General features: G+C 42.5%; 1 protein-coding gene across 3 annotated transcripts in view; it reads right to left on the bottom strand.

Annotated features, from left to right (window-relative positions):
* Positions 1-284: 284 nt before the first annotated feature.
* Positions 285-10,998, bottom strand: part of LDB3 (LIM domain binding 3) — a 72,885-nt gene continuing 62,171 nt past the window's right edge. For all 3 annotated transcript variants that reach the window (XM_056130473.1, XM_056130475.1, XM_056130472.1), the window contains 2 exons: positions 8,490-8,605; positions 285-3,301 (listed from right to left, as the gene is read on the bottom strand). In XM_056130473.1, coding sequence (XP_055986448.1) covers positions 3,212-3,301; positions 8,490-8,605 — 206 coding nt within the window. In that variant the 3' untranslated portion in view covers positions 285-3,211. The remainder of the gene's footprint in view (positions 3,302-8,489; positions 8,606-10,998) is intronic.

Here is a 10,998-nt window from a genome sequence, read left to right as displayed (position 1 = left end):
TCCATGAATAGCTAAGTAAACAAACCTTTCCCAAAAGGAGAAAGCGAAGTCTGCTCTTCAGTTTATTGTTTACCTGGTAAATTTACTTTGTAGGCAAAATGTTTGCATTATTCATATATCTTTGTCTGTTTCTATTAAACTATGGAGCTATGCAGCCAACAGAGCAAGGAGGTCATGTGTGTTTCTTCTCCATGGGGCATTTTATTTCATCTCAAATTTATTTGCAACTATATAGAAATAACCTACCTTTGGGATGTTGCATTAAAAAGAACTGTACGGGAAAATCAGCATTTTCACATTCGTTCAAGGTTTTATTTTGCTAAGAATTATAAGTCACAAGCTGTCCCTCCCCCCAAAGGAAAACATGCAAAATGTTTTGAAGCACACCTCTACCACACTACATTCCACTTCTGACATCTTAAAAATTTTTCCAAAATAAACAAACAAAAAAACACACCCAAAGGAGGAATACCTGGGTTGAGAAGTTAACCTTATAAAAGCTAAATTTCTAACATAAACTCTGCAGATGCAAATCACTCAGTTGTAAGATGTTAATGTTTACAAATGTTCAATTGAAGGAGTCAAGAACTGTAGATCTTAAAATATAACAGATCCCCGCTGTGATCTGCTAAAAATTGTTTGGTGCTGTAGGAGATGGATTATGTTACCTTGAAATAATAAGGTTGAATAATTAGCAATCTTAACCCATCTTACATTATATTACACCCATAATAATACACCCATCTTATAGACACCGAGGGAACCATATTCATAATTTTTTATGAGTTTTTGCAGCCAACACCCAGCAGTTCTCAGGGCTTACTCCTGGCTTTGTGCTCAGGAATCACTTGTAGCAGGGCTTGGGGGATCATATGGGATGTGGGATCAAACCTAGGCCGGTTGTGTATAACACAAATGCCCTACCTGCTTTACTATCTTTCGGGCTCCAGGAACCATAGTCAAAGCTATCTCCTTCTCTTGTTACCTTTAAAAAATTATTTGCTTTTTGTGTATTGGTAAAAAAAAAAATGAGTTCCTCAGAAGCTGTTCTGCTCTAGACTCAGAAACAAAAATTTGAACAAATAAATATGATGAAATTATCCTTTGGGATATTTCACTTTTCATGATTGTGTGTTTGTGTGTGTGTGTGTGTGCGTGCACACGCATGTGTGTTTGTGGGTAAACCTTTAAGAAATTATTTTGGAAACTTAACTCTAGGGAACTTTTTTCCTTTCCTCAAGATAAGTCCCTGATGATTTAGTAGATCTATTGTTTTGCTTTCAGAAAACCTGTCTACAGCCTTTACTTATAGTCAGCAACCTCCTAGTCCCAGCATATCAAATTCTGCAAAAAATAACAGGAGACTCCAAGATACTTGTTGGAAAGACCTGAAATACCTCCCAGCACTCCCGGAAGATTTCACTCTTACTATTTTTTCTTTTCATTTTCTTTTGGCACCAAAGGGAAAGAAGGATCTTGTCATAGAAACACATTTATGCCCTTCCTGGTGCTCCCTGGGGAGGTTTGTACCTTCACTCTTGAAAAAAACCCAGGCCTCCTGCTAGGAGGACAGCAAGCTGTGTCCCCTGAGGAGAGGGACACAAGAAGGACAGCAGTCCCCTGACACCCTCAGTTTTCAGACAATAACGTGCTCTAGTGCATTCCCGCAAAATATTGCAAACGTGAGAAGAGAAACCCCAAAAGAAGAGTGAGAAGAGGGTATCTGGGAGTTGGCCTGAAGAATGCCCAAGCATTGTGCACAAGTGAGAAACATCTATTCAAACTACTTGCCTCAAAGCCATTTCACTCAACATCACATTGTCTCCTAAAAGGGAAAGAGAATCTACCGTGGGCAGCCTCCAGAACTAAGCTTCACTCTGCATCACCTGATGGCTTTCAAATCTTACTCAAACTGTGATTCATATTTTAAAGAAGTCTGAAGACCCAAGTCTATTTCAGTATGCACTTAAATAATTGCTGATCAACCGTGCATGCATTTTCAAAATGTTGGCCTAAATGAGTATCTCTCATTTAGACATCTATCATTCCTTTCCTTCCTGCATCCAACACGACTCTATATAACTGGTGTGCTGTGTTTAAGGGAACTGGGAAGGATGGTGCCCAACCGAGGTGGGAGGGTCTGCCAACTTGTTCTTACTGAGGTTGGCAGGAAAGAAGGTTCTTCTTCTCCACTCCGACTTTGGGCCTGTTAGCAGTCCATTCTGCCCCCCACTGTGGCAGACACTGACTCTCTCTCTTCTCCACAGATCACTCATCGCTTGTGGGGAGGGTGCTGTGGGAAAGACTGGGAAGCGAGTAGCCATAGAACTGGGAGTGAAAGATATGCCCCAAACAGAGGCATCCATGCTAATGAACCTCTAAAGCAAGACAAAAACAAACCCAATCCAGCAGCCATCATTTAAAAAATCTCACGCAGCCAAGTAAAACTGGAAAAATCCAATTCCACTTTCTGATCACGATTCAAAAAGGAGCTAAGCCTTTCGGGGGATGTGGGCTGTTTCAGCCTGAAAGACAGCCCATTTTTTCTCTGCTGCTCGTACTGTGAGCCAAAGCCCTTTCTGAAGCCCTCTCCATTGCCCATCGGCTCCCAGAAGTCACCTCCTCTGAGTTCTGTTCTGAAGGTTCAAGTCTGCTCAAGGTCTGAAGTCTGATGTGCAGAGGTAGTTCCATGATACTAGCAACGGAATAGCGCTTCCTTTTTTGGTGAGGAAAGCCCACTTGGTCTTAGCTAACCAGTTCTCAGCTATGACTCTAAAAATACCCTGCAAATTGTTTGGCACTTCATTCTGTTTGCCTGAAGAACTCTAAAGAACTCCACAGAATGTTTGGGATTCTCCATAACTGCTCTGAGTTCTGTCACTGCTCTGGTGATCTCATGGAAGTGGATCTTTTGGAAAATGTTACTTTCTTTCACTGCTGAGATCTCAAAATCCTGTCCTGAACATCTGAAGTATGATGCCAGTCTTGGGATTTATTACTAGCTTGGTTTAGAATCTTCATTTGGCTTCTAGTCTGAACTATGCAAATGTATATCTGTACGCAGAAGAAAGGACTAAAATTATATTGCAAAATGGCCCAGTCGCTTCCTGTTTTCCCTCTTCCCCCCAAAATGAAACATCAGCCTCCTTGAGTCCTTTGCTGCCCGCAGTAGGAGAGCCCCGGCCTGAGCTCAGCAGAAGCCCTGGGCTGCCTACACGTTGATGGCGTGCGCGTGCTTCTTGCAGAGTGGCCTGTCCTTCTTGGAGTAGAACGGCTGCCCCTCCAGATTCACGTGGCAGACCTGGCATGGAAAACACACCGGTATGAGGCAGAGCTTTTCTTGGCAGGCAGCGGGCTTGAGGACAAGATTTCAGTAACCATTTAAGACAAAGTGCTATTCAAGGGTCAGTCTGTTTCCCACCACTGCAAATTCTTCACACGGCAGGAGAGATGGCTTAAACTATGTAAACTTGAAGATTTCCAAAGAAACAGGCAAAGAGAGAGCTCAAAGGACTGAGCAATGCATTCTTTGTATGTGTGAGGCACGGGTTCAATCCCTGGCTCCACAGCGTCCCTCTGAGCATCACTCCGGGCATAATCCCTGAGTGTTTCCGGGTATGGCCCCAAAACCAAAAAAAAAATTTTTTTCCCCAAAGAGGAGCCTGATATAAAACTCAGATAAACTAAATTAATTAGGGGTTGGAGAGCTAGGACAGGGGTTAAGGTGACTTCCTTGCATGTTACAGGTCCCAGCACCACATGGTCCCCTATAGACCACCAGGAATGACCATGAGCACAGAGCCAGGAGTTGTGTCAGAGCACCACTAGCTGTGACCCACTCCCTCAGTTATTAAAGTAATTAAAATAGTGGAATAGAGAATAGATAGAGAGTGAAGATGGTTTGTTGGTTGGTGTCAGTCAATACTTATAAGGCTTGTAAATATATTATAAGCTTATAACATAATTATAACAATAAGTACACTTATTATTTATAATATATGTATATCATTTATAATGCACTGTAGCACTGTAGCACTGTCCTCCTGTTGTTCATCGATTCGCTCGAGAGAGAACCAGTAACGTCTCACAACAAATTGTGAGACTTGTTGTTACTGTTTGTGGCATATCTAATACGTCATGGGTAGCCTGCCAGGCTTTTGCCATGTAGCTGGCCAGGTTCTCCAAGAGGGGCGGAAGAATCGAACCCTGGTCGTCTGCGTGCAAGGCAAATGCCCTACCCGCTGTGGTATGGCTCCAGACCATTATTTATAATATATGTGTAGTATGTGTACTCTATTTTGGTTTTGGGGCGACACTTGGCAGTGCTCAGCAGTTACTCCTAGCTCTGTGCTCAAGAATTATTCCTGGCATGCTCGGGGGTCCATATCAGGTGCCGGAGATCAAACCCGGGTCACCGCATTCAAGGCAAATGAACTCCCTGCAGGACAATCACTCTGGCCCCCAACATATGTACTTTTATAAGATACTTTCCAATATGTACAAGTTCCTATGTCAATATCCACGAACATCTAAAAAAAAGTACCATTAGTAAACTAAGAAATATGCCAGAAAAAAATTATTCTACTATTAAAGGGAAAAAAATGAAAACTTCTATACAATAATACCAGACATCAATTAATTCATAGGAATAAGTAAAATCAAGTAGAGTTCATGTCCAATTCAATCAGCTTAATCAATGGCTGAACAAATTGCAGTACTCCTACATTATTAAAAAAAATAGCACTACAGTTAATAGTGCTATGTATTGAGAAGAGTAGATTCGGAAAGTTTTCATTGCAGAGAAAATTTTTTTGTAGCTCTGTTTTCATGTATGTTAAGTAGACAATGGTGATTATTTTGCATTGCTTTTGTAGTTATCATTATCTTGCATACCTGAAACTAATTTTATATAAGTCATCTATAAATTACATTCATTTAATGACTTAATATTAATAAAAACAATTTTCAAAAATTGGAACTATAATTTTAATAAAATCAGTACTTTAACGTGTTTTTTTTTAATTTCAGAAAAAAATAAAATAAAAATACACATTGGCTTGCTAGCTTTTATCTCACCTAAGCTATAGCTAAGAAAAGAAAGAAAAAAAGTAACTGACCCAAAGTCAGCAATGCCAAAAGGGCATCAGTGCACTGCTGGTGGTGACACACAAGTGGGCTTGGCTTCTGCAAGGGAGGTGGCCACACTGCGGAACACCCAGAAAGCATGCCTGCCCTGGGCCCCAGGAAGACCACAGTGGAGAATTCCAGCTTGCAGAAACTAGGACAGAGAACAAGAAAGCCAAGTGTGCTCAATCAAAAAGTAAAGACCATTGGAATCTCTCTCATTCGGGAGATGATTAAATAAAATTCCAGGTTCTATTTCTCCAATGGCAGGCCACCATGAAAAAAAGAGAAATCAAATCTGGGAAAATACATGCAAGAACTGGTTACATGGGAAAGAACACAAAGATCAAATCATACATCACCAGGTGAGTAGTTTTTGAGTTCAGTTTGAGGAGGGAGGCAACACTGAAAGAAGTACCTAAGGGACAGAATGGCTTTTCCCACATCTCAAAATTGAAACACTGAGACTCAGAGCCAGGGCCAGGCTCAGAGGTAGAGCACAGCACTCCAAAGTGAGTTCGAGGGCTGGAGCAATAGCACAGTGGGTAGGGCGTTTGCCTTGCATGTGGCCAACCCAGGTTTGATCCCCAGCATCCCATATGGTCCCCCGAGCACCGCCAGGAGTGATTCCTGAGTGCAAAGCCAGGAGTAACCCTTGAGCATCACCGGGTGTGACCCAAAAAGCAAAAAAAAAAAAAACCAAAAAAACAAAAAAACAAAGTGAGTTCGATCCCTAGTGCCAGAATTAAAACAAAGACAAGGACTAAATCATGTACTGGAGCAGTAAGTGCCACCCAGGCTTGTTTGGAGGAAATACAAGGAGTCCCCAAAAGAATCAGCCTGGTTTCCTTGGGTGGGTCTTTAGGGCAGCCTTATGGCACTCTCATAGTGGATGGGAACTTATTTGTAACGTCAGCCTGAATAATCTGGTAGGACTTCTCTGCTTCTTCTGGTCTCTTGGGGCTTATGCTGTCTGTCATGACTGCCAAACATGGCTGGCCTGAAGAAGCAGAGAGACTCACAGGTTCCCATGTCACATCTCTCTCTCTCTCTCTAAGTGGAAAGGTTTGCGGGAGGGCTGCCTTCAGAGATCAGACCTTCTGGCTATCTTCTCTGTACCTTCTCCAAGTGTCTTCTTCAATTTATGATTTTGCTGGTGGTGGTTTTGGGATTACACCCATAGGTGCTCAGGGACTCCTCCCAGCTCTGTGCTAGGGAGTGTCTCTCCAGAGGTGACCAGGCAGTGCCAGGAATTGAACCTGGACCTACCTTATGCAAAACATGCATTCAGCCTGTTGAGCTGTTTCTCTGGTCCTTCAAGACTCTTGGATCCTTCTAGAAGTTCAATAATCAAACTTGCAACACAGCCTCTTGGGATCAGACATGGCCATAGCTTAAATGTAAGGGTCAGAAGTTCTGATCATGGCCCTACAGGGGACAACTCCAGACCACTTCATATTTGTATCATTGTCACTGACCCCTTCTTTTTTTGTTATTGTTGTTGGGACGGTACCCAGCAATGTTGTTGGGGCCATACCCGGCAATGCTCAGGACTTACTCCTGGTTCTACATTCAGGGATCACTCATGGCAGGGGTTGGGGGACTATATAGCGTGCAGGGGGTCAAATTCAAGTGGTGTGCAAGGCAAACGCTCTACCCACTGTGCTATCACTCCAGCCCCCAATCATCGTCCCTTTTTTAGTGGGGAGTCTCCAATATATTTAACAGATCCTGACAGCCAACTAGAAAATCTGATCCAAGAGCTGGAAAATCAGCAGTTTCTGGATGAATTGTGTCACTGCCTTCCCCCAAGTCATGCACTGAAGTCCTTACTCCCACCACCTCCAAGCTACCAAGCACAGCAACCTTATTTAAAACTTGGACCTTTACAGATACAACTAGGATGTGAGCTAAAATGACCTCACACTGGAGTAAGGTGGGCATTAATCCAAAATGACCAGTGCCCACAGAGACAGACAGGCACACGGCAGAACACCGTGTGAAGTCACGGACACACAGAGGGAAGCCAGCAATGTGAGGATGGAGGAGAGACTAGGGTCATGCAGTTGCAAGCAAGTCCAGCAACACAAAGGCTCTCAGGGAACCGGCGGAGGCTCCAGTAGCTGCCTGGCCAAACTGATACCTCAACTTTGGATTTCTAGTCCCGGGAGCTGTGAGAGAATACATTTCTGGGATTTCAGCCCTCAGTTTGCCTTAGCACACTAATCCACGGAGAGACGTAAGAATGCACCCCATAAATTCCAAAAAAAAGAAAATTGGGGAGGGTCAGAGGGCTGTGAAGATAGCTCAAAGGACGGGAACACATGCTTTGCTTGTAGGAGTCCAGGGTTCAATCACATGGTCCCCTGAGCACCACTGGGAACAGCCTCTGAGCACTATGCCAGGAGTAACAGGGAAAAACCCAACATCAAAAACAAACCCAAAAAAGTAGTAGACCCACATTAATTTTTCCAGATTAAGTTTAGTCATATCCCAGGGCTTTAGCGGAATGACTATTTCCTAACTCTCATGCAGATTTGAAAGAGTGGAAGGCTGGGGCCAGGGCAATAAATAGGACAGCTGGCACCCGGTTTGATCCAATGCATCCCATATGGTCCCCCACGCCCAGCCAGGAGTGATCTCTGAGGGCAGAGCCAGGAGTTAGCCCTAAGCATTGCCGGGGTGGGTAACCTCCAAACAAAAACAAAACAAACAAAAATATTGGAAGGCTCATCGCCGTGCCCCTCCCCAAGTCAAAGCCCGTGGAAGTGAATGTCAATCTCAAAGTAAAAGTGACCCAGCATTGAGCAGAAATAAATTGTACATGGTTAATAGATAATCTAGGGCTTATCTCTGGCAACCACATATCAAGAACAGGTCCTACTTTCTAAAGGCTCTAACAAAAGGAACCTTATCTTAGCTTTCCACAGAATTAGTCAACAAACTCCAATCTCACATTCACAGGGGAAACTTTGAGGGGAACCCTTGAATGACTTCATCTGAAACAAGGAATGACCATAGGAAGCCATCCACCCCTATATAAGGGGTGAGGCACCGTTGCTGCTCCCATGATTGAGAACACTGCCAGAGAGGCAAGCTTATGGTTTGTTAGATCCTGGGTCGCTCTTTTAGCCTAATGGAAATGGAAAGTTAACAGAGTCACGTGGGTTTATAAATAATTATTAGTAATAAAACTTTACTCGAGGATGACACATCAAGACATCATGGTATTTTGCCAGTGTTTAACAAAAGATCAGAATAGCAGAATGCTAGAGTTAAAACAGGGGTGGGGGGGTTGGTCATTGGGTCCCACTTGGTTCCCGCCTCCCCCTCCTCAAAGAGTCAGACCCCAGGTCAAAACATACTGCGCAAATGAAGCAGGTATCATGCCAGGTGTGCCCCAGAGCTTCGATAAACTTGTCACCGGCCTCCACTGGGAAATCACAGCCATGACACTTGGTGCTGAACAGATTGACGTAGTCTGGAAAGAAAGGCAGAGTGAGGAGCAGGAACCCAGGCGGGCTGACTGAACATTGACTCAATGCCACGACGGCCCCCAAATCAATGCGTCAAGGGGCAATGGGTAAACCTTGATGGAATATTTCTCATCTTGCAGGAAAAACACTCAGCTCCATGACTAGTTGGTTGTTTTACGTTTTCCCCCCTGCCACTAATTTGCGCTGGTGTGTAAATTCAAATTTGGTCAGCACCCTGTGCTGGTCTGATGTGCAAATACTTTCTGAAATTGTCATTGATTTGCTACAGATTAATTTTTTTCTCTGCCCTGTCACCCCTTTTTATTTTATTTATTTATTTATTTATTTTAATTTTTATTAGTGATACACCACGAGGTACAGTTGTAGAGTTACAAATTTTTGTCCTTGGGTTTCAGTTATACAATGATCAAGTACCTATCCCTCCACCAGTGCCCATTTTCCACCATCACGGGTTCCAGTATCCCTCCCACCCCCAATCTCCCCCATCCCACCTTGCCCCTGTGGCAGGGCATTCCCTTTTGTTCTCTCTCTCTCCTTTTGGGTGTTGTGGTTTTCAAAAGAGGCATTGAGTGGCAATCATGTTTGGTCTATAGTCTACTTTCAGCATGCTTCTCCCATCCTGGGAGGATCCTCCCAACACTCTTTATTTGGTGTTCCCTTCTCTATCTGAGCTTCCTTTTCCCCTAGCATGTGTAGCTGGCCTCCAAGCCATGGAGCAAAATTTCTGGTACTAATCTCGGCCACTCTTGGGTGTTAGTCTCCTATTTTGTTACTTTATGTTCCCCAGATGAATGCAATCTTTCTATGTCTATCCCTCTCTTTCTGACTCATTTCGCTTAGCATGATACTTTCCATGTAGTACCACTTGTATGTAAATTTCATGACTTCATCTTTTCTAACAGCTACATAGTACTCCATTGTGTAAATGTACCAAAGTTTCTTTAACCAGTCATCTGTTTTTGGGCATTCAGGTTTCTTCCAGTTTCTGGCTATTGTAAAGAGTGCTGCAATGAACAAACAAGTGCAGATGTCACTTCGACTATACATTTTTGCCTCTCTGGGATATATTCCCAGGAGTGGTATTGCTGGATCAAATGGGAGCTCAATTTCTAATTTTTTGAGAATCGTCCATACTGTTTTCCAAAAGGGCTGAACCAGTCAGCATTCCCACCAGCAGTGAAGGAGGGTCCCTTTCTCGCCACATCTGTGCCAAACACCGATTGCTTTTGTTCTTTTGGAGTGTCCCAGTCTCTGTGGTGAGTCACCCCTTTTTAAAATTATTGATTGATTAGTAGGTTTTTGTTGGGAATGAGGGGGTACACCCAGTGATGTTCAGGTCTTACTCCTGGCTCTGTGCTCAGGGATCACTCCTGGCAGTGTTCAGGGAACCATCTGCAGTGCTGGGAATCAAACGAGGGTTAGCTATGTGCAAGGTAAGTGCCTTAACCTCTAAACTATCTCTCTGGCCTTGGTAAGGCACTTGCCTTGCGTGCAGCTGACCCCTCTGATACGGTTCTCTAAGTTCCGCCAGGAGTAATCCCTGAGTGCAAAGCCAGGAATAAGACCTGGCAGAATATTGTAATATAAACAAATACTGTATTATATTATATATTATATTTATTTATATATACACATGTATATAGCACTACTGGCTGTCCTGCTGCTGGGTGTTCCCCCCATACAAAAAAAAATCCAAATTTTCACAACTAGAAAGTATTTGAGCTATCTTATTGGGACCTAGTCCCACGCCAAGGAGCTAATCCAACCTAGAAGACAGTAACTGTGTAATGCTTCACAATTTACCAAGAACTCTACAGAAACAATCTTATTTAGTAATACCTCAGCATCAAGGTCTTTATATTCCCAGAACGGTATTTGGTATACAAATCAGTATCCAACATATATATTTATTTGTTTATATTATATATAATATTTTATATATAATTTATAATTATATATTTTATATATTATATTATCTATTTATACATTATATTATATATTATATAATATTTCTTGATATTATATATAACTTATATTACATATAATATAAACAAATATTATATATTATATATAATATAAGCAAAATTATAATATAAACAAATACTGTATTATATTATATATTATATTTATTTATATATACACATGTATGTGTGTGTATGTCTGTGTGTTGGAGGAATGAGTGCATGGCTGAATCAATGAATGAATAAACTTCATCTTGGCAAAATCCTTTGGTGATCAAACTGATTGTTTGCCTATTTTGTTTTGTGCCTGAGAGAACTAAGGCTCAGGGAGGTGAAGAACTAAGCCAGTCTCACCTGAAACTCAGTGGCTAGTCCCTGCTTTTCCACCACAGACTCTGTGTTCCCTGGGCCAGAAG

This window comes from Sorex fumeus, unplaced genomic scaffold (assembly GCF_029834395.1).
Source record: "Sorex fumeus unplaced genomic scaffold, SorFum_2.1 ptg000078l, whole genome shotgun sequence".
Classification (NCBI taxonomy): domain Eukaryota; kingdom Metazoa; phylum Chordata; class Mammalia; order Eulipotyphla; family Soricidae; genus Sorex; species Sorex fumeus.
The sequence above is the reverse complement of the archived record's forward strand: the minus strand, read 5'-3'. Positions and strand labels throughout refer to the sequence as shown.